The sequence below is a fragment of the Leptodactylus fuscus genome, chromosome 9 (genome assembly GCF_031893055.1).
Source record: "Leptodactylus fuscus isolate aLepFus1 chromosome 9, aLepFus1.hap2, whole genome shotgun sequence".
NCBI lineage: Eukaryota > Metazoa > Chordata > Amphibia > Anura > Leptodactylidae > Leptodactylus > Leptodactylus fuscus.
The window spans coordinates 28,809,164-28,834,200 of NC_134273.1; the positions used below are offsets into that span (position 1 = coordinate 28,809,164).

Consider the following 25,037-nt stretch of genomic DNA (forward strand, 5'->3'; position numbering starts at 1 on the left):
AGGTGCTAAGAACTGGAGTAGGTGGAGGTGGTTAAAGTACTGCTTTAAGGACTAAAGCTGAGAGAACAGTCATCCAAATTGCTCATTCGGCCAACAGCTATCTCACCCACCACCTCCGTAAATGTGCACGCCCGGATCAGTGACATGCGGTGCATAAGAATGGAAAGTCACTGTCAGACCCTTCTGAAGAAAAGTATAGGGCAGCTGGAATTCAACTCCTTACTCTCTTCTGACATCTGCTATCAGAGGGGAGCTGGGAAGCCCCTATACATGTCAGATGGTCAGCTGAACCCTTCAAAATCAGAGGGGTGGCATATACATATCTAATGGGCATTGCCAACTTAAGAGCTTCTTATACATTTCCCATTCCTTTTGTAGCCATTCTTGGCTTTAGCAACGTGGGGCCTCAGTCTTAAAGATAACCGATCTGTCAGCGAATCCAGATGCTTAAGAACAGTCATGGAAGGAGATGACAGGTTGGATACCCTTAAAGATCAGAGTTACCTGAAGGCTACTTACATCTCTCCTGTGTCCTAATATCTGTATCCAGCCTGATACCGCCCGCTTGGTAATAGGGAGGTTGGGGCTTATAGTTGTTCGGTTGATCGCTATCCAAAGTTTAGTATGATGGTCGATCTAGACAGAGCAAGAGGAATATCAAAGCAATTCACACAAATTCTGTCGTATATAGGGCAACAACTACTTCACAACATGGAAACTTGCCTTGGAGCACGAGCGTTCATTCTTCTGGGAACTAGGTCAAAACCCATAATCTCAACCACAGCACATGAATGCTACAAGCAGAGGATACTCCATAATCCTACATGAAGTGATAACACACATCTCAAGCTCACCTGGGAATGGCATTGTACATACAGTATATGTATCATGCTTACAATGCAAAATAAAAGGGATGTATCTGTGGATAAGGGAGAAGTATCTGATGACGGCAGAGTGTTGGACACCCTACTAAAGATGAGAATGAGGGTTGTGAATCCCCCTTCCCATATGAATTTAGCGCCAGTTATGCATTCACTTCTACAGGACTGCCAGATATAGCAGAACACCGCTCCCTGATACTCTATGGCAGGACCATGGAGATGCCTGGAGCGGCAGTGTGCATGTATGATGGCTGCTACATTCGTACCAGGGCGCTGGTAACTCAATCTTGTGATCAGTATGTCTCAGAGGTTGGAACCCATACATAATATCCATGTGGGATATTGGTTATAGAGGTTGTCCTGTAATGGACACTTATTCCCTATCCACAGTACAGGGGTCCCCCCAATCATGAGGAAGACGGAACGGCTGGAGCGGGTATGTCACATGGCCTGTGGGTGGTACAATACAACAGAAGGGAGGTGATGGACGAAAGCAAAAATTGAAATCCACAGCAACTATGCAACTAAACCCACAATATTTGGTGCCACTGTGGATTTCGGGCAGATGCTCTGCAGATTTTCTGCATTGAATATGTCCCATCTGAACATATCCTTACACTCAGAATGTAAGCTCTTGTCAGCAGGGCCCTCACTCCTACCGTTTGATAGGTTTATTTCTTTATCACATTTTAATGGTTCCTATTGTCTGTTCATGTGTCCCCTGATTTGTAAAGTGCTCCGGAATAGGTTGGCGCTATATAAAGTTATTATTGGTTGCAGTGGGGCTGTGCACCTTTCTCTGGGATAGATAGTGAGAACCAGCATGTAAACCCTGTCTGCACAGGCCAATGTGAGGGGGTGGGTGATAGAAAGGAGGTGACGGGTCCCTTTAAACCTGACACTGTACAATATTCTCATGTTCAGAAAACCCTGAAGTGTCAAGTGCATTACAGGAGATCAGCTAAGACGTCAGGAGGGTTTCTGTCAGCACCGTGGTGCCTGATCCCAAATAGCAGCCAGCCGAATCTAACCCCAGGAATATAGGATATATGTATATATGAGAAGTAAGAGACATAATATGGTATAATATACAATACTTATTATAGCTGGGTATTCCATCTGTAAAATGACAGCAGCAGATGTCTGATGTAATATAGGAAATCCATTTACATCAATGACAAATAAACAAGTCCACATCACACAATATAAATGTGTCAGGCAGATCCATGACATCAGGGCTTTCTGTGCAGGTCAGGGTTGTGTTACCGGGAAGTATATGACACCTAACATGCTTATTATAGGAAAATCTAAAACTATGACTCCCACCAAGAGAAAGCAAAGATGGAGCAAAGACTACGGTCAGGGACCAGCAATGGTGAATACAGTGTGAGGAGCAGCCAGAAATCCCCAGGACTGACCTGGACAGACAAAGGGGGTTACCAGATTTATTATTTGGCCATAGTAGGAGTCCGACATCCAGGACGGTCAGCTGTTTAAAGAGACCTCAGCGTACAGGAAACTCATACATTATGTTACCGGCTGTGTAGGATGATAGAACTCTGCCCATTCACTTGAATGGGACTGAGTCATGAACAGCTCATGTGAAAACACACAACCAGTGATGTGTAAGAGGCGCTGCAGCTTTAAACAGGGAATCTGCAAGGCCCGAACCCCCACTGATCTTCTAGTGGTCTATCCTAAGCTCAAGAAGATGCAATGCCTCAAAAAAAAAAAAAAAAAACTTTTAAAAGGTTATTCCAGTCAGAAGTTACCATCCACAGGACAAGGTTCAGACTAAGACCTCCACCCCAATCATGAGCCATTTTGCACCCCAGTTTGAGGCTCCAGATTGGAAAGCTGCACTGCTGCGTCATTCATTTCAATGGGTAAAGCCCATCATGTGGATAGGGAATAACTTTTTGTTAACAGTATACCCTTTAAAGGGATTTTCGAAAAGTGAAATATTAATAAAGGTATCCTCAGGAGATAGTTGTTTAATACCCAGCACCAAGCAGCAGCGGAGCAGAGGAGAGTGCTGCTTCCACCTCACAGGCCGCTGATGTTACGTTCGTTCATGCCATGGCCTGTGTGTAGTTCAGTCCCATTCAATTGAGCAATACCGAGAACAGCTTCTATGCACTCTATGGCACTATACTGGGTATCAAAGGAGACCGCAGCACTCACCTGTACACAGCAATCGCCTTCAACATCCCATCTGATCCTAATGACCTACCCTAAAGATAGATCATCAACATTACCAACCTGGAAAGCCCGAATATGATGGCTCATCCTCAAACATTTATGGCTAATTCAACTCTAGAGGCTGCATCAATCTTAAAAATGGTGGCCTGAGATGCCCCTACCGCTGTTATGGAGAACGGAGACATGCACACGTCATTCACGTCTATGGAAGTTCTGAGAGCAGCATTCACTAGAAGACAATGGAGAGTGCTGTACCAATGCTGCCACAAGGGTGTCCGAGCCCAGATCTTGAAATGCAAAGTGGAACCCATACCTATATAATCCTTTATAGCACATCCATGACTACATTGGAAGATACCGCCTGAACATGTCAGAGCTCCCCTTAAAGGGGCTCTATCACTAGGAAAAGTCATTTTTAACTAATCACACCTTTGCATAGCCCTTAGAAAGTCTATTCCACACCTACCTATAGTATGTAGATTGCCTCAGTGGTTTCTGAATAAGTCCGTTTATATTCATATGCTAATTAGACTAGTGCATGATAGATGGTGCACACCTCTCTCTATTGTTTTCTATGGGAGACTGCTGCTGGGGATGCTGATGACTCCTTCCTGTTTGCTTCACACACATAGGAGATAATAGGAGAGAGGAACTTCCTGTACTGGCTGGAGGCTCATTAGCATATGGATAAAAACGGACTTATTCAGACACCACTGAAGCAATCTACATACTAAAGGTAGGTGTGAAGTAGCATTTCTTAAGGCTATGCAAGGATGTGATTAGATAAAAATGACTTTTCCCAGTGATAGTGCCCCTTTAAGGAAACACACTTTTCAGAGAGCTTCCAAAAAAGGCAGAGCACCCTCCATACTGCCTAAAAAGCCCTCTATACATGTTTTTCCATACAGCAAAGTGAAATAGCAGCCCCTTTGTGATCATGAGCCCCAGCCCGGATGACATACAGAACAATGCATTCTGTAAAGTCAGTAAAGTATGATGAATAGGGGAGGATCGTGTCATCTGTATCCCAGGGTGTGGTTGCAGGATATTAACTATGCAAGTACAGAACTATTTCCACAAGGTTACATGTTCTGTGTTATGGAATTATCACTGCTCGCTGCTGAACAGCACAAATCTGCTGCAATGTATCAGCGGAGGCTGCGAATGGGATATAAACAGGACACGGTTTATCAGATTGGTCACAACGCAGAGCGTACAGAGACTGTTTATACTGCGCAGAGTAAATGTTCCACCAGTCATGTCATTTATATACTGCCGAACCAGAGAGATTACAGAAGGCCAAGGCGGGGGATGAACTAGAGAGTGCAAACTGAAGTCAACGTGCTGGCATTTATGCCGTACCCAACATCTTACAGGTTCTTATTTTTTGTCACAATGTGTGAACATGACCATAACCTGGTCCCTTGTCCGTACCCCTCAGCTCCCTAGATACAATAATTTATTGGGGTAAATTTATCGTTCACGGTTTTCCAAGCCACTGAGCAAAATGGTCACTGTATGCCAACCCTTCCGATTTTTGGACAAGTAGTAAAGTCTATTCACACTGTATTTGCCATATACATTAGGAGGATTTCCTGTGTGAGTATACTCCTATAGGATCTACAAAGCCAAGTGACCCTACAACTGCTTAGTAAATGCCATCAGTACTGAATGGGATTCTCCTGCTCCCCTATTGCACTCTCTGATCTTCAATACTACAATATATATATTCAGCTAAAAAGTTATCCTTTAATATGTCATACACTCATCACCTCATTTCCATTGCAGGAGATGTGGCACTCTGCACAATCCACACCCCAAAAGCAAGTGACAGTTCTAGAAGCAGTGCATTGGAGGTGGGTGGGGGGTCCATAACTAGGCCAAAATAATAAGACCGTTCTAGCTAGAAGCAGGTTCAGTCTTCTCCCTATATAAAAAAAAATGTAATTCCTTTACACAGTGCACATCACCTGCCGTAACACCCCCGGCACACGCATAGGACAATGAGTGGAGGAACCTGTTACACAGTCGCATGAACCGGCACGTCAGATTTCACTAAGACATTTCGCTGAGAATCTGGTATCAGGTGAAATTTCCCTTTTAGAGAGATAAGAACATCCCATATAATAGGAATTGATACAATTACAATGCAATGCAGATCTATCTATAGATCAATGGTCTAAGAGTATGTTCACACATTGCCACTTACACACAGACAAGAAAAACATGCTTGAAATCGAACTGGAGAAAAAAAAACAAAATCCTAAGACACCCCGCCCAATCCTGCAGTGGTTTCAGTCCACAAACTGCACTGAAACCACAACTGGAGGCCACAGACTACGTCGCCCCATTGACTTGGGCTTCCCAGTATACAGACCTGCGGCCAAAACCCAACGCTCTGCCACAGCTTTCACAGTCAGATTTTTTTCTGACGTGTATTTTATGCCATGTCAACATCCCCTTAGGCTAGAGTCACATGGAGCAGAAAAATACTTGCGGTGCAATGGGTAAAATCCAGGAAATGGTTGCGATATTGGCACAAAAATACAGGGCTGAGGAGTCAAAAAAAGTTACCAAATAAAGCGTCAAACTAGAAAGATTATTTTACACTGTACAATTAGATGTAAAGCTTGCTACATATTCACAGTCCTGCAAACATGTGGTACCGCTTGCCTGATCCTGGCCGACTGCTGAATTACTGATCCATGTTAAAGGAGTTTTCCAGCCCCAAATAGTATATGGAAAGACTAGAAGTACATTAGTGATGCCGGGGGCCGCTAGCTGACAGAACATGTGAGACATTACTCCTAGTAATAGAAGGAGCGCAGTAACTCCGTCCACCAGGGCTGTGGAGTCAGAGTCGTGGAGTTAGAGCACCCATGTTTGCATCTTGGGCATCTAATCTATTGATAGGGTCCGTGAAAAAAAGCAGAAGGTGCACAGATATCACCCATGTGCCATCTGTTTCATTTTCCATGGACCTGCACAAGATTATGGTTGTGTGCATGATACCTTAGACTGACGCATGTCAATGGACATCAGGAAAGGTCCCAAAACTCAGAACTCGCTTTCGATACAAAAAGGAGAAAACAGTGGCCACTACCTTAGAAGGCTCAACCAACCAAGCATATGTAATGCACTGGGCATACATATTTCAGCATGTACAGCTTTACTCATCGATAGACCCTCAGTTATGAGCCATTTGCCTGGTGACTAATGTTACAAGGGGAACTTACCAACAAGAACAGCATAACCTGAGGCACTATTATCAACAAAAGAAATACCAGAATAAAAGTCAAAGAAGCAAATACCCAGTTGACGTTTTCCAGGACTCTGACGGCCTACCCTTAGGATAGCCCATCGATATCATATCAGTTTGGGTCTGAATCCTGAGCAGTATTTGTATGTGGTCTGCACCTTGTTCAGTAGAAACCAAACACAGCACTGCACATGGTATAGTGGTTATGCTTAGTACTGCAGCCAGACAACATCCATCTGAACTAAGCTGTGCTACACCAAGTCCATGCGATAAGTGAACTTGACATCAGCAACCTGAGAAATAGAAGCACCAATGATCAGTGGGGTGGCGGGCGTTGGACCCCCACCAATGGATGGCATATCCTAAAGAGTCCAGGAAAAGCACTTTAATGATAAATCAGCTACTAATGCTTAGGTTCACACTAGCATTGACTATTCCTTGTTCTGGTCTACCAACAGAGAGGCAGACTGCTAAAATAGTGGTGCCACACAGAGTCAGACAAATCCTATTGACAATAATGGGGTCCATTGAATGACTAGTAGGAAATAGTCTTCCACGCAGGGCTTTTTACTCCCCCGATTTTGAGGCAGACACTATGTTGGCGCAGATATAAACTTGCATGTCTTGGAGACCATTGCATTCAATAGCGCGTGAGACACCATAAACATGGCAAACCTGCACCGTAGCTCTATAAGTAGAACCAGATCAGGGCGATGGCGCCTGAGTCTATTCTGGTATCAGAGATAAAGATGGAGGAGCTGAAACATAAAACAGGCAAAAAGTTGTTAAAAAAAAAAACACGATAAAAACTGTGTGCATAGAGTCACATATCACATTACTGTCACCGCTCCTGGCGGCATATGTCAAGCATTCATGTGCGTATTTATGAGGAATGTATTACAGGCCGAGCATTACTCTTACAAGGACGTGTAAAAGTCTCAGCAAAGCATAAAATCTACAAATAGATGAGAGTTATTTGGTAGCGGCCTACACCGAGCCATTAGTCAGTGCATCACTAGGCATCTGCAAGGAAAACCTTCTGATTTGCATTTGTGGGCAGGAAGGGAAAACGTAGTCCTCAATGGATGAGGCCGTCATGGCAGCTGGAGACGAGCGGAGCAGGGAAATTCTTACCTAACAGGCAACCAGAAGCCCATATATGTCTTGTGTGTGACAAATACATAATACAAAGGGCAGGAAATTCTGACAAGACAGTTTTAACAGATTGGTTAAAAGGGCAACACGGTGGCTCAGTGGTTAGCACTGCAACCTAGCAGCGCTGGAGTCCTGGGTTCAAATCCCGCCAGGAACAGTATCTGCAAGGAGTTTGTATGTTCTCCCCGTGTTTGCGTGGATTTCCTCCCGTTCTACAAAGACATGCTGATAGAAAAAAAAAAAAGTACATTGTGAACCCTATATGGGGCTCACAATCAACATCGATGACCGATCCAATATTGGATCACTGTGGGGGTTCAACACTTAGAACCCCCAACATTTATCAGTTTAATTAGGTTAGTGCCACTTTGTCTTCTCAGGCCAGCAACATCATCACATACACTGATCACGTGGCCTGGCTGCAGATCAGTCAAATCAGTCAAATGAATGGAGCGAGAGGCAATACCAGACACACACTATACAATGCACGGCATCTTCTTGGGTGTATGGGAGTCAGATCCCAACACTCCGGTTTCCTCCCAAACTCCAAAGACATAAAAATAGGGAATGACTGTACATTCAATTCGTACTGCTACTTAAAGGGGTTGTCCAAAACTAGATACTGATGGCCCAGTCTTATGATAAGTCCTTGCCAATCTGGTTTTGATGACCTAACCATCCCCTACAGACATGTATAGTGTATGTAGGTGGAAGAAGACAACTTTAAACACTGTGCAGTGACCGTGCCATGATGTTACAACTCAATCCCCACTCACCTGACCGGGTGCCAAGCGGCAGTACACTGTGCAGTAGTCATGCCAGGCTATGGAGCTGTCTGCTTCCAGCCCAATAAACTGCATAGAACCAACAACCGTGCAGTTGAGAAGTAGGGGTTCAGGGTGAGGCAACCCCCCAACAGATATTGATTGTATAGGATAGGGCAATCGTATCAGGTTTCGGACAATACGTTTAAAGGTTTTTAAAAGACATTGCTCTTCTCTTCCGAAACCAAGCCAGGTCTGTCCATGGGCTGAGTCTGGTATTATAGCTGAGCCTACAATACCATGTACAACCTATGGAAAGATGCAATGTTTTTTTCTAGAAGAAAGCAAACATGTTAACACCGGCCAACCCCTTCCAACAATTTCTAGCTTACACATTTGGTGTAGTGGCTAACATTACCACCCTAGAGGTAAGACGGAAACCAGACAAGGAGTAACAGAACAGCTCAGGTTGAATCACCAAGACCTGCAAGACAATCCTTGTGATTCAGCAAACTACAAGGAACAGGTAAAGCCATGACTGACCCAGGTCATCGACAGAAATCCCTATAGGTGTTTGATCGCAATGACAGGGCTTCTTAAACCAGTAACATCTTCAGATGTAGTATTTGTCCACCCCCAGATACTTATTCCAGCAAGGCTAAGTGCACCTTTAAGTAGAGATGAGTCAGATTCTAGTTTGGCTTGTTTGTCACAAGTATCCATTGCTGATGGACCATTGTATATTCAGAGAAAGCAGGCGCTTACCAGTTCTGTGCTGCCGAATCGGGGTCTACCATGGGCCAGCCCTTAGAATAACATAGATGGCACTGTTCATGAGCGGGTCCCATTATGTATACTCCAGACTGAACTGATACAATACCTCATGTATGAAACTATACATACAAGACCCCCAATATATAATGTTTATGCTGGTGAACAATACCATTATATGCCCCCTATTATACTCTAGGCTGACGACTTCTACCCTATAGCCCAATGTACAACACAAATCAATGCTGTAGACTAAGGGAGAGTATTGCTGTATACCCCCCAACATTTACAAGCTCAGCCTGCACAACAATATGGATACATGCCCTCCATAATTCTCTAGGCCAACGGTCTGCCATCTGTGGTGCTGCTGTAAAACTACAACACCCAGAGTGTCCTAGCAGCATGCAACAGCAGGAGACCTACACAAAGGGGTCTCAATAGATGTAACCAGGCAAGTAAAGTCATAGGCTAGACAAGAACATTGATACAGGTTGCCCATTAGGTATTCTTTAGGCCAGGGGTAGGGGTAGGGAACCTTGGCTCTCCAGCTGTTACAAAACTACAACTCCCAGCATGCATACTTGCTCTGCTGTTCTTGGAACTCCCATGGAAGTGAATAGAGCATGCTGGGAATTGTAGTTTCACAGCAGCTGGAGAGACAAGGTTCCCTATCCCTGCTTTAGGCCAACGGTCTCCAACCTGTAGCTCTCCAGCTGTTTGGACCTGCTGGAAGTTGTAGTTCTACAGCAGCTGTAGAGTCATAAGTTAGAAATCACTGCTCTAGGAATAGGAATAGCATGAATGCATAACCCCTATTACATTTACTCTAGGCCAGTGGTCTCCATCCTTTAGCTCTCTGGTTGTTTCTGCAGCCCACAGCTGTCCTGAGATGCTGGAAGTTGTAGTTCTGCAGCAGCTGGAGAGTCTCAGGTTGGAAGCCATTGCTTTAGACTAATGGATAGCATTGATAGATCTCCAATGTGTAAGATCTCAGGTTAGGCAACAATATCATATGGCACACAGTTTATGCACATGGTCAGTGATTCCCAACCTATGGCCTTCCAGCAGTTGCAAAACAATAACACCCAGAATGCTCAGTCAGCCTGTAGCCATAAAGGCATGCCGCAAACTGTAGTTTTGCAAGAATTGGGGAGCCACAGATTGGAAGTCACTACTCTAGGAGAAGGCACAATATTGATACACGGTCCCATTATATAAAATATCAGGCTGGGCATCAATGAATGGAACACAATATTGACATTCAATGCCAGGCAACTGTATTACAACAATATCCAGGATGTAAAATCCGGGTAGTGCAACAACATGGAAACATGCACACCACAATTTATGCACAAAACAGGCCAATAGTACAAACATATCCCCCAACAGTATACTACAAGCCATTTATGCACAGTCCACATTGGGCAGCTGTATCCATAGACGCCCCTATGATGTATGCTCTAGGCCAAACAACAATATGGATACATGCCCTCTCACTATATATATATTCCAGGCCTCCAGCAAGGCGGGCGGGAGCAGCTGGAAGTGTAAATCTATACATCACAAACGTACATACATTTCCATTTTAAGGAAACACAATCCCCTCTTTCCCAAGGCAAGGAAAGTGTCAGTGACCTACACACATCCAGAATAGACTGCAATGAATAGTCCCTGCTCTCCAGGCAACCAGATCAGCTAGTGCAAGACTTTATAGTGTAGTGATCCCCAACCTGCTGCACAACTACAACTCATAGCACATCCTGACAGCTGGGAGCCATAGTGATACAAAACCCACAGACTTCAGAGGGACACTAGGCAAATCTCTAGCATTAATCCAGTCCTTTTACCTTGCCAGTCTTGTGATCAAACCAGACCAGCGCATGATTCCTGGACAGCACCTTGCAGTCGAAAGTGGCGTTATTCTGTGCGGGGCGACAGCGGGCCACTGATCGCCCAATCTTGACCGGTTCGTCCAGGTAGACATGTCGCTCCTGAAAAGGGTGAGAATTTGGACGGCAGGTGAAGATTGCAAAAGCTGAAGGCATCTGGGACAGCGTCAGCGGAGGAGCGGGGGGGCACTCCAACTAGAAACTAATAAAGGGGGGAGGGAAGGGGGGGGGGGACCACCAGCTGTGGGGAGTGACCGAACCTGTGCAGAGACAATGGTCACCAATTCATACCAGATTGAGGATTATAGGGGCTGCGGCTCAGTCTGTAAAGTATCCTTCCAGGTCCACAGCCAATCCCCCATACTGGTCCCATAGACAGACCACCAGAACACACAGCTTTGGTCTCAGGGCAGCCAGCTTTTAATCCATCATTAGGAATGCTTGCGATACCACCGTGTGCCAGCCTGTGCCAACATCCAGAGCCCTGGCCAGCTCCCCCTGTGATGCACCAGTCACACTATGGCAGATTACATACTCTGACAGGTGGGAGAGATGGAGCTCAGGGAAGGAGCTGAGGACCGGGCGGCATCCTCAGCACTGCCAGCAGGAGAAGCTACCACACGGCCCTGCCCCCGGGGATAGGCCCGACTTTGCGCCCGCTGCAGGAGACCTGGGGCCCGGTAGGGAGTTACGTGAGCACCGAGGAGGTGACGGAAAGCACAGCTGACGTAAAGGAAAGTTATTCAGGCGGCTTCTAATCCTCCAGCGCTCCCCTGACAGGAACAGTCCTCGTCCCAGTGACACAATCCGACAGTTTAATGCAGCACAGCCCCTCCGCGCTCCCCTTCCTCCCGCGCCGCCATGTTGAATACTAGCGACCTCCCCGCAGAGCCGCACAGCAGCCGGCCTACTGCGTCACCAGGCAACGGGCGGGGATTGAGAGGGGCGGAGCCGGGGAGAGGAGGGGCGAGAGCGGCGGCCAATCACCATCGGTGCCCTGCCCTTGTTTGTCCCCGCCCACCCTAAACTGTCAAAGAGAGCAAAGCAGTGGGCGGAGCTGGAGTTTCCGCCGGTAGTGACCGGGGGCAGTGACCCGGGGTGGCCCCGGTGCAAAGGGAGTTCCATGACTAAGGGCATATTCGCACCTGCAGGTTTTAGAGTTTCTGAAGCTAAAGTCAGGGCTGGATTGCAGGACACGAGGGAGTATAAGGGTCTATTTACACCTGTAGCTTTCAATGACGTTTTTGAAACAAAATTTCGGTGTGGATGATAACAATGGAGAAAGTATAAAGGGTGGATAGTACGGCTAATGCCATGGTGGCTCTAGGCCTGGTCTGGCATCAGTAACCGCATGAAAAAAAAACCTGCAAGTGTGAATAAACCCTAAAAGAGAGCTGGCATTTCAAAAACCCTAAATAAGACCTGCGTGTGTGAATATGGGCTTACAGGAAGGTACAATGGAGACATCCACTAGGACACAATGTGATTCCATTCACTTACATTAGTGAGGGGTTGCAGCGTAATACAGCATTGTTTGATCATACACAAGTCGCCATGCCGCCCTAACCTTAAGGGGGCCTTGTTCTTATATTAAGTGGAGGTCTCGGCAGTCGGGCTACCATCCATATTGTGGACTATAAAACCGCATTGTATATACTAGTGTATTTCTGTATGCTACCGTGTTACATTTCTTTTTATGTCTGCAAAAAAAACGGATGTCATCTTTTATTGTTTTTCAACAGTCACCTAGCAATGTATTTCTCAGAAAAAAGGACAGTGCAGGGGCAACACGGTGGCTCAGTGGTTAGCAGTACAGCGCTGGAGTCCTGGGTTCAAATCCTGCCAAGGACAACCTCTGCAAGAAGGAGTTTGTATGTTCTCCCCGTGTCTACAAGGATTTCCTCCCATTCTACAAAGACATACTAATAGGGAAAAAAAAAAAGTACATTGTGATCCCTATATGGGACTCACAATCGACACCAAAAAAAAAAAATGTACCGTGCACAGTTGATGTCCAGACAGGGACACCCCGAACGGAATACTGAATGCATTAAAAATCGGTGAGCAATGAAAGCACACGCACCCCATAGACTATAATGGGGTCTGTGTGTTTTCTGTGCGGTACCCACACAAATCATGCACACAATAAAGTACTTCAAGCACTACTTTTCTCTCTGCATGATAAAACACAGGGACCCCATTATAGTCTATGGGGTTCGTGTGCTTTCATTGATCACCGCTTTTTAATGCATTTGGTATTCCGTTCGGCGGTCCCCAAGCGGACTCCCTGAACGCAGATGTGAACTGGGCATTAGGTTACATGTACAGTTCCAAATGTGCCATCTGAGGGGGTGTCCGATTCCGTTATGAGAATATAGCAGGATCTATTCTGCTGTGTGCCATCAGGACAGAGGGGGCGCCCCCATAGCGGTAAGTGTATCACAGATTGAACAGATGACACTTGGATGTTACTAGTCCGAGTCCATTCTACTGCAAAATCGTCCCCACCTTGCATGATGTGTGCATGGGGTGTGAGTGTGAAAGGGCCCTCAGTCCGCCACCAATCAGACGCTTATCTTGTGATTGGGGGATAACTAGTAATATCGGAATACCCTTTTAACATCTTCACAGCTAAAGATGTAACATATTATGGGATGTATTCTGTTCTATACATACAATGACTTATTACTGAAAATGTAAGCAAAACTGAATCTTATCTCCTTTTGTTGTGCACTTGACCGCCAGCTATTGTTCCCTGTTATCAGCCATTTCAGGATGAGGAGGGTTCCAGGAAACATTATCACATTCACATATTTCCAGTTCTAGGAATCTCTGAAAACATTTACACATATAGGTGTGAATCTCTTCAGCTGCTCCTCCGCACCTTTGCACCTTACCTTACATTAACAACCCTGTAATGTGTTAGGCAATCGCTGTAAAGCTGCCCTTAGGTGTCCAAACAAAATTTGGAGAGAATAGAGCACGGAAGTTCATGTCAAATCTGATACTGTCCATCTCCAATGCAAATAGGTCCAAAGTAGTGGTTTATACTGTCTGCAAATACTGATATGCAAAAAACATGTCCGTACGGTCCCCTACACTTGTCTGTGCAGCAAATGCGGGCAAAAATAGAACATGCTTCATGATTTGCGGTATAGATACAGCACGAAATCACAGCCACAAATAGAGCAGTCGCATGTCTATGCCCATAGAGATGCATGTGGACGTACTTCGATTCAAATGCGGATCAAAAGTATGGTGTGAACGAGGCCTGAGCCTTTGATTTCTGCAGAAAATCCATGATGTGTGAACATAAGCCTTAAAGGGGTCGTCCAAGATATTGCATCACACAACTGCATTAAAATCAGTTCATGTGATTGCAACTATTGTCCCTTTTTCACACCCGTTTTCTACCTCGGTCATGTGAATGTAACCAAGTACGCAGGTGTGATCATGCCGCCATTCACTTATATGGGACTGACTCACCTATCTCCATCAGTCCTATAGAAGTGATAGAGTTACGCTAGGTTCACACCTGCGTTCTTCTTTCCGTTCTGTGCTTTCCGTCTTCTGCATGCCAGAAGACGGAAAGCACAGACCGGGTCCGGCCGTGAGCGGCGGTGAGGGTTTTATGCTCTCCACCGCGAAACCGGATTTTTCTATCCGGACACAGAGTACTGCATGTCGGACTCTGTGTCCGGATTATAAAACCCGGTTTCGCGGTGGAGAGCATAAAACGCTCACCGCCGCTCACGGCCGGACATCTCTCTCACCCATTCAAATGAATGGGTGAGAGAGACTCCTGCAGGTTTCCGTCTCCTGCCTCTGTTTTAGGCAGGAAACGGAAACCTGCATAACGGAGTTCACAACGCTGATGTGAACGAGCCCTTACGCTATGTTCACACCTACGTTCAGGTGTCCATTCGCGGGGTCTGCTTAGGAACCCCACAAACTGAAACCTAATCTGCTTAAAAAAGCGGTTACTTGCAGACCCCATAGACTTTTTCCAGAAAAAGGTGGAAAAATGCGGAAAGAAAAGTCCTGCTTGCATTCAAGGACAGAAACATAGATCGGACGCAGATGTGAACGTAGCCTTAGTGGCAACACATGCGCACTAACCCTCCACTCACACAGGAGACTCGAGAACCCCATTATCATGATCATAGTTAGATCTGAAGATATGATATGAATGAGTTCATAAGAAAAACGGATCACACGTGAATCCATGAAAAACATGGCTAATACTCAGCCCAGCCATGTGAACAGAGTCTAAGGCTCATACCCACATATGTTATATCATGATATATCATACCTAGAAGTCTATGCGGCCTTACAGTCCACACTCTGGGAAATCCTCGTAATATGGCGACATGCTTGCGCCATAGTACTCCATTTGCTTGCGTTCAGGTTTTTTGTACCATTCTGCTGTGAGCATTTCCCCATATTTAGCACTTTATTTCCCATAGATGGGCACAGTTTTCGACAAGTATGTTAGAATCGAACACTGTAGGGATTGTAGGGTTATAGGTTGGACTTGATGGATTGATGTCTTCAACCAACCTCATCTACTATGTAATTATGTAAGAGTCCGGCCATGTAGGCAGATAACAAGTAGTTCCCAGCACTCGCTATCACACACAAAGATCTGACACGTTTTAGTACATTTCTGTACTACCCTTCCCTTTTCATGGCAACAGGAAGAAAATGTAACCCATTATCGTTAAAAAATAAGCTAAAATTACATTACAAATATATATATATATATATATATATATATATATATATATATATATATATATAGACACATAAATCAGCAGAGTTGGGTGTAGATCCCCCTACACTGCCCTCTGCTGGTAGATGAAATTGGCAGATGGAATGACATCATGAAAATGACGCTGCAGGATGTTCCCCTCTAAAATTGAAAGTACTCTAGTCTTAATCCCAAAGGTTACAGGAAAGCATTTTTGTGCATTCCATTCAGGAAAGGAAGAGTCATTCAAGGGCAGTCAAACTAATATTTTTTTTGAATTGAAACACCAAAGTTATGTCCCGGGGCATTCAACTAAAATAAGGATAAAACGTTTGAGAAATGGTGCAGAATGAGAGCAGCAGCCATGACATAATGACCTCATGATGAATTTTCGATGGCACCTTACCAATATTTAAGCTGATCATACATATGAGCAGTGGTGTAACTAAAGTCTTGTGGGCCTTGGTACAATCTTTTGTCCGGGGTCCCCTACCTCATCCCTACAGTGAATTCTTGATAGTGATGGGTGTTAAGGAGTTTAATCCACGTTAGGGGTCTCCTTGGCCTATGGGCCAGATAGAAGCTGCAATCTCAATACTGATGCAAGTGCTTATGGACCCCCTAAGGCTCCTGGGCCCCGATGCTACTGCACCCTCTGCATCCCCTCAAATTACACCACTGCATATGAGATACCTGTTAGACTAAACCTTCTTAGTCCAACAGCTATCCCTCCAGACCCTTAGCATGGCCGAGCATGCATATGTACTAAATAGGGAGAGTGATAACAGACACTCTTAGACCAGGCATCAGTTTATCTCCCTAGTTACAAAAACATCATCCAACATCCCTGAGCCTTCTCTTCCCCCAAATCTGCCTGTGTAGGGCATTTCTCCCCAGGTCCAACAGGAGAAGCTGGTTTCCTGTTTCCAAGAAGCCCCAATGTTCCTGCAGAAGAGAGACAGGGACTCCATTGTGGTGCCATCAGGGAAGGAGATAGGAATGGAACCACTGATCTCCAATAGGCTCCAAAACTAAATCAGGGTGTAACATCTTTGCCCATCCAGGCTTTGGCGTCATCATCCAGCCGCATGCTGCGGCGCAGGAGACGTGTTCGGTTGTGATTTATTCCGTTGGTTTCTTCCTGCACTGTCTGAACACTGCCCTATTCTTTCACCTTGGTAATTGATTTTCCACCACACCCATCTCCTTCACCTTCCGTTTTCTCTGCTCCTCTAATGGTTAATCTGGTCTTGCTCTATGATTGACAGCCTACCTTCCTGTCAACTCCAGGGGCGGGTTCTTCCTCCCTATTTAGCCGTGGCTTTCGTTCACACCAGTGCTTGCTATTGCCTTGTGCATACTTGCTCCTTGCGATCACTATTTTTGCTTGCATTCTTATCCTTGACCTTTGGCTTTCCCTACTGACTATTCTTTGGACTCCGAATTGGCACTGCATCGCTCGACTGTTACTGACCCTTGGCTAGCTGACCTCTCTTTGTTGTTGTCCGTCTTGTCTCCATTTGTGCTTCACCTATACAGGAAGGGACTGTCTTCGTGGTTGCCGCCTATTACATAGGATAGGGCCTGGCAATAGGAAGGGTCAGTTGGGGGCTTCAGCTTAGGGCTCACTGTCTCTTGTGTCCCATTGCTGTCCTAGCAATTCCCTAACACAGGGGCCAAACTTTAATACTGCGAGTGGATAAGTCGGAGATCATACAGGAAAGATAAACAAGATAGTATTTGTTGGAAGATGAAATAAATATAATGTAGGTTCTGCAGCAAACCCTCAACAACATGGAAGAGCAATGAAAAATAGCTCTGAAATTGTACAAGTGACCCTGAGAGAAGTCTTGAGTTGTTCCTGGGAGTAGAAAGCTATGTGAGGGGTTGCCTAAATTTTCTTTTTATATATATATATATATATATATATATATATATATATATATATATATATATACACACCTCTCCCCAATCCTCTGTTTCCTGCCCCTGGCTGAGAAAACAGAGAAAGTTGCTAAATTTTGCACAAAAAAATTGTGACTGTTTATATGCCTTATATGACAGTTTTCTGACATTATAAATTGGGGCATAATAAATCTGCCCCAATAAGTTCAGCCAAAGTACAAACCTAAGCCAGTAAGAGCGCTCAACTCTGGGTGGAGGTTGCATAGATCTTGCCCTTTTTCAGGCAAGGATGAGCCTTAGTTGCTGTGATTGTGTCCAAACATTTGGGATGATCCTGACAATTTTAAGACGGTTGGTAAATACCATGTATACTGCAACAGATTGCTGTGCTTGTGAAGGTTGAAGGATGTCCAATATGCTACTAGATGGATGCAGAGGCATAACATGAGGTATCTGGGCCCCAATGTAAATTCTGTACCAGGCAACCAACTATAATGGCAGTATTGCTTTGCTTATAGTATTGGTCACCTGATATTGGAAAGAGACACCTTATGAACTTTCTGGGATTGCAACTGTACCCACTTAAGTTATGCCACTGGATAGGGGTGGGGGTTCTTTAGTAAATTGGCCATTCAGTGTTCATTCTATTATATTGATAACTGGACCCACTTTTTACCTCCTATTAGGGAGCGGTTTACCAAAGCAAACAAACCCTAAAAGAGAACCTTTCATCACTTCCACCAAATCCATTGCATCATTTAGTAGGTGCTGCACAGTTGGAATCTTTTCTCTAGCCCCCACATTCTTGAGCAATCAGTGATGTTAGTTTTGGTGCCTTCTATGTTATTTAGACTCTGTACTGTCAGGAGGGCGGTGTCAGGCAGGAGCAGACAAAGGGTGTGATTCTGAGCTCTGATACTGGTGGCCTCTGATTGGAGCTCTGAGTCACGCCCCCAGTCTGACACCGCCTTCTGGCAGCTTAAATACTACATCGGCACCAAAACTACCTGTGCTTTCTGCCCGGGAACGGTGCAGCCTAGAGAGAAAATTCCAACTGTGTTAGAATGAGTGGAGCAGTGCCTATTAACAGATGCTAAGAACTAGAATTGGTGGAGGCAGTGAAAGGTCCTCTTTAAATATATCCTGCAGCCGTGTTCATTAACACATGAATGCCCAAAGCAAACACTAGGTATTATTATGTAAAGGAGATTACTTGGGTGACCCCCGAAGCCATAATTGGAATAAAAATAAAGCTATAATAAGATCCACCAACAGCAACAACCGCCCCGGCTGACGACAGAGCACAAAAACTGACAACAAATGATGATACATGATAAATCTACTTCTATTTTCGGTAACTTAAAGCAAACCCATTTTAATTCCTACATCCAGGACATGCTGGATCTGCTGGCACCGAGCTGAAAAATGTCATTTGTACCATGGGAGGCCCGATGATGCAGAGCTTCCTAAAACAAAACCCTAGTACACTGCCAAGCGCTGGCTCCCTTTCAAAACATTTGCACTAAAACTTGGCAGCCCCGGCCGAGCTCAGTCATCTAGATCTCTCCAGGGGCCTGGGAGGATTTTGATCAATTTCTAAGCCCTGAAGGAAAAACAAAGTCATACTTGAAGATTGTAGTGCTAAGAGTATATATGTGCTGACCACAGGCGTGCACCCATTGGGGGTCTGCACCTTAATCTTCTTATGAGAGTATTACCATAGCAGAGGTTATTGCAGGGAGGACCTGAAGCATCATTCATAGTCGTACACATTGGATAACATAAGGACCCTTATTAGACTATTATGTTCCAGTATGGTTATATCTAGGCCTGTTCTTTGCACACACCATACAAACTACGATTTATATTAATATAATCCACTATTATTTTACACTTAGTGCCTTTTTATGTTCATGTTATACAGATATATTCTATAACTGTTGGTGAGAATTGATACCTTTATGTTACAGGGTCATTGCTGAGTGTTACCATTGTGTTCCTAAAAAGTACAGCTGGTTATATATTATAGTTATTACACCCCCATACACATGCATGCTTGGTGTGAGTGTAATACATTGAAAGCAATAGGGAAAAAAGCCTCCCATTGATTTCAATGGGGAGCGCACGTATGTCGGCTCCCATTCAAGTCAATGGGAGCTGCTTTTTACACGCTCATTCTGAACGTGTTTTTACGTTCAGAATGAGCGCAGCGTAACTCCGTGTGAAGGCTCCCTCAAGCCGCTACCAAGCAATAAACTAAAAGTTCAACAATCAAATCCTTATCTCCCTTGAAATCTGCTATCATTGATGTCGATGACATATCCTTAAGTCGGACCGTCCGTTTTTGATTGGTGGGGTCTCATGTCTTGTCACCCCCTAGATCAGCTGTTTGAAGGGTCTGCAGCACTCCCCTTTGTCTTCCTCCAGTGCCGGAGCTCTCCATACTCGCAGTGCTGTATTTTTCATGGTGACTGAGATGAGTATTGCACCATTGTCCCAAATCATAACTTGGGACGGGAGATGACATTATGGTACTAGTCACAATGACTAGAGTTATGTGTGATCTGCTCATTGTATATTGTGCCCCCTATAGTCCCCTGTACTGCAGGAGATGCCACCATATATATAGGAGATGATACACTTTATTACTGTATGGTGGAGAGCACAAAACTCGCTATGGTCATCCTTGTCCTGTGATGAGAGCCCCCGACCCAATGATCCAGAGGAAGGTGAAACAAACCCCTCTGAAGGGAGGTAAAAAATTCCTTCCTGACCCCAGATATGGCGATTGAATATCTCCCTGTATGTATGTGTATAAGTGTATTATAAGCTCATGAGAGCTACTGTATCTATCTATCTATCTATCTATCTATCTATCTATCTATCTATCTATCTATCTCCTATCTATCTATCTATCTCATATCTAGGTATCTCTATTGTCTATCTCTTCTATCTATCTAGTTATCATCTATCTATTGATATCATATCTACTTATCTAACATCTTCTATTTATCCATTTATCGCCTATCTCCTATCTATCTATCTATCTATCTATCTATCTATCTATCTATCTATCTATCTATCTAATAGAACAGTCTACACAGTACATTCTAGAGAAGAGCGGCCATTGACATTTAGATTACTATTGCCTCTCACTCCTGTCATGGCGGCTGGAGCTGAGATTCCTCTTACACATTGCTGTCCAGTTATTTCCAGGCAGTTTTTCTTCTGAATAATTAAATTTACCTCTTAAAATTTTAATAAAGGGAGACAACTGTAATGTCTAAAAACAAGACTTGACCTCATGCATTAACCATTATGTGTAGATATGTATTATAATTATAAATACAAATCAGACCACTCCTCTACTTGTGGGCTCCCCTTGGGGTCTTTCTACTGGCAGCCCCTGCAATTAGCAGGAAATTAAAGCATTACAGGGCTCCCATAGCAATGAATGGGCATCTATTGCTTATAGTGCGCACCATGTATCTGTCCTATGTTCATTGCTTATTTATCATCATGTTTCAGCTCAGTACATTAATGCAGTTTATGTAATATTTGTATCCATGATCTGGATCTTAGTTTGAACTTTATGGTGATTTTTAGTAATAGATCATTGATCAACTCATAGACGCCATAGCCGTAGGGACTGAAATATAATGTATGGTTTCAATTAACTTTACTAGCTTACAATGGTCGGGAACGTAGGTGGTAAATGTGTTTTAGCTTATAACTCCAGAGGAAGCTACAGTTTATTTCTTATAAAAGGTCACAGAACAGATGTCCACCGATCTCCTTGTAATAGTGATAATGAGACATTTAGAGGTACGCGTGACCTAATCATTAACCAAGGCAGTACTAAAGTGTATCTACAAAGTGGTGAAATATAAGATATGTACTAATGTGCAAATTCACGTATTTACTGATTGATTGAAGAGATCTAGTCTATGGAGACTTACAGGCAACCTCTGCATGGGAGATTATTATTAATGATGGAAGGGGATTTGGAAAAATAAATGCACCTCCATTACTTTACTGGGACATAATGCCTTCATGTGACATCATTATAGTAGCTTCCTTCATATGCTGAGATTTCACAAGTGTACATAGTCATCTTTTTGTGTGTGCTTTATGCCTGTGTTATGATGTTATACTGGGCATTATCCCTTTACTGAGACCTCACTTTGTGCAATATCCTTCTAATATGACATCACTGTGTTTATTACTCTGTTACTGTGACATCACTGTGTTTATTACTCTGTTACTGTGACATCACTGTGTTTATTTTTCCATTACTGTGAGATCACTGTATTCTTTATCCCTGTACTGTGACATCACTATGTGTATTATACCTTCATCTCTAAACTTTTGGAACGCCTGGTTTATTCTCGGTTAATTCGTTATCTCTCTGCTAACTCTCTGCTTGACCCCTTACAATCTGGTTTCCGCGCTCTGTACTCTACTGAAACAGCTCTCACAAAAGTCTCTAATGATCTACTAAAGGCTAAATCCAATGGTGACTTCTCTCTTCTTATTCTTCTGGACCTCTCTGCAGCTTTTGACACTGTTGACCATCAACTTCTCCTCACTATGCTCCGCTCAGTCGGCCTCAATGACACTGCGCTATCCTGGTTCTCCTCTTATCTCTCAGACCGCACTTTCAGTGTATCATTCGCGGGCTCTGTTTCCTCCCCTCTTTCCCTTGCTGTTGGAGTTCCTCAGGGCTTGGTCCTCGGCCCCCTGCTCTTTTCTCTCTACACAGCCCCCATTGGACAAATCATCGCCAGATTTGGCTTCAGGTACCATCTTTATGCTGATGACACCCAATTATACACATCTTCCCGTGACATCACCCCTGCACTCATACAGAACACCAGTGACTGTCTCTCTGCTGTCTCTAATATCATGTCCTCGCTCTATCTGAAACTAAATCTCTCTAAGACTGAACTACTACTGTTTCCACCATCTAACAGATCTGTCCCTGATATATCCATTGCAGTCTCAGGCCTTACTATAACTCCTAGGCAGCATGCCCGCTGCCTCGGGGTCATATTTGACGCAGACCTTTCCTTCACCCCTCACATTGAATCACTCGCACGTTCATGTCACCTCCACCTCAAAAACATCTCCAGAACACGCTCTTTCCTTACCAGAGATACACTAAAGACACTTACTGTCTCTCTGATTCATTCTCGCCTTGACTACTGTAACTCCTTACTAATCGGTCTTCCCCTCACTAAACTCTCCCCTCTACAATCTATTCTGAATGCTGCGGCCAGGCTCATCTATCAGGCTAGACACTACAGCGATGCCTCTGGTCTGTGCCAGTCGTTACATTGGCTGCCTATTCATTATAGAATAAAATATAAAGTTATTACTCTCATCCACAAGGCTCTCCATAAAGCCGCACCTCCCTACATTTCTTCCCTCATCTCTGTCTACCGCCCAACCCGTGTTCTCCGCTCACTCAATGATCTAACACTTACATCCTCTATTATCAGAACTTCCCACGCTCGTATACAAGACTTCTCCCGAGCTGCACCACTTCTCTGGAATGCTCTACCCCGGACAATAAGAGTAACTCCCAACTTCTACAGTTTCAAACGCAAACTAAAGACGCATCTTTTCAGACTAGCCTATCACAATTCCTAATGCACAAAATTGTCTGAACACTGTATAAGCAATGCCGCCCCTGCTACCTCTTGTGTCACCCCCTCTACCTCATAGATTGTAAGCTCTTTTGAGCAGGGCCCTCAGTCCCATTGTGTGAAATGACGTTCTTTGTTATGTATGTCTGTATCTGAACTCTATAAATTGTACAGTGCTGCGGAATATGTTGGCGCTATATAAATAAAATGTATTATTAAAATGTATTATTATTATTACCTGTACTGTGACATCACTGTGTGTATTATACCTGTACTGTGACATCACTGTGTGTATTGTCCCTGTACTGTGACATCACTGTGTATTATCCTGTACTGTGACATCACTGTGTGTATTGTCCCTGTACTGTGACATCACTGTGTATTATCCTGTACTGTGACATCACTGTGTGTATTATCCCTGTACTGTGACATCACTGTGTATTATCCCTGTACTGTGACATCACTGTGTGTATTATCCCTGTACCGTGACATCACTGTGTGTATTATCCCTGTACCGTGACATCACTGTGTATTATCTCTGTACTGTGACATCACTGTGTTTATTATCTCTGTACTGTGACATCACTGTGTTTATTATATCTCTACTGTGACATCACTGTGTATATTATCTCTGTACTGTGACATCACTGTGTAGATTATTCCTGTACTGTGACTTTACTGGGTTTATTAAGCCTATACGGTGACATCACTGTGTGTATTATCCCTGTACTATGACATCACTGCATTGCAAAACAGTTGTAAACAAAGTACGGTATTAAAACCTAAAACACAATAAACAACAGATCAAAAATTGGAGAACAGGAAGAGCTTTGCAACCCAGTCTGTTTCTACCTCCACACCTTTGTCATTATCCATGGGCTAGTTGCCCACCTTCTGATTTACTAACAATGCAAAAACAGTGTGGCAATCTCCATTCACTGTGACTCCTATCAAAGTGGATGGAGAGTACATGCACACAAACAGTAACCTCTCCATTCCTTCTCCACTTGGATGAGGTGGGCAGTGGTGGACTCACCAGGGATCTGGGACCTTTATTCTGGAGATAGGTGCAAGTCCCAGAAGTTGGAAAGAAGTATGGAGAACGCAGTAAGAAAAATGAGTGATGGGGAAATGAACTCCACACTAACAAATCCTATCTGTCAGTGGATTATATCATTTATAACAAATCCACATACAGAATATCACAAAATCACAAACAGAATACATATGGGGCAGGCAGCACAGTGGCTCATTGGTTAGCACTTCAGCCTTGCAGAGCTGGAGTCCTGGCTTTGAATCTTGCTAAGGACCAGGGGCGTAACTACCATAGAGGCAGCGGAGGCGGCTGCCACAGGGCCCAGGCCATTAGGGGGCCCGGTGACAACCGCTACCACTGCGTTTTTGTTTTGTTTTTTTTAAATTGGCCGTTACGGGCCCTATTTACTTGCCGATCCTGGACATAATACTGTCTGCAGGGGCCACTATGGGGACATAATACTGTGTGCAGGGGCCATATTGGGTATAATACTGTGTGCAGGGGCCACTATGGGACATAATACTGTGTGCATGGCCACTAAGGGACACAATACTGTATGCAGGGGCCACTATGGGACATAATACTGTGTGCATGGCCACTAAGGGACATAATACTGTATGCAGGGGCCACTATGGGGTATAATACTGTGTGCAGGGGCCACTATGGGGGATAATACTGTGTGCAGGGGCCACTAATGGACATAATACTATGTGCAGGGGCCACTAATGGACATAATACTGTGTGCAGGGCTTACTAAGGGACATAATAGAGTGCGGA

At 44.3% G+C, this 25,037-nt stretch overlaps 1 protein-coding gene across 5 annotated transcripts in view; it reads right to left on the reverse strand.

Moving 5' to 3' along the window:
• The window catches only part of SLMAP (sarcolemma associated protein), a 91,510-nt gene extending 79,716 nt beyond the window's left edge, over nucleotides 1-11,794 (reverse strand). For all 5 annotated transcript variants that reach the window (XM_075287900.1, XM_075287898.1, XM_075287902.1 and 2 more), the window contains exon 1: nucleotides 10,880-11,794. In XM_075287900.1, the coding sequence (XP_075144001.1) occupies nucleotides 10,880-11,077 (198 nt within the window). In that variant the 5' untranslated portion in view covers nucleotides 11,078-11,794. The remainder of the gene's footprint in view (nucleotides 1-10,879) is intronic.
• Between the last annotated feature and the right edge of the window lie 13,243 nt (nucleotides 11,795-25,037).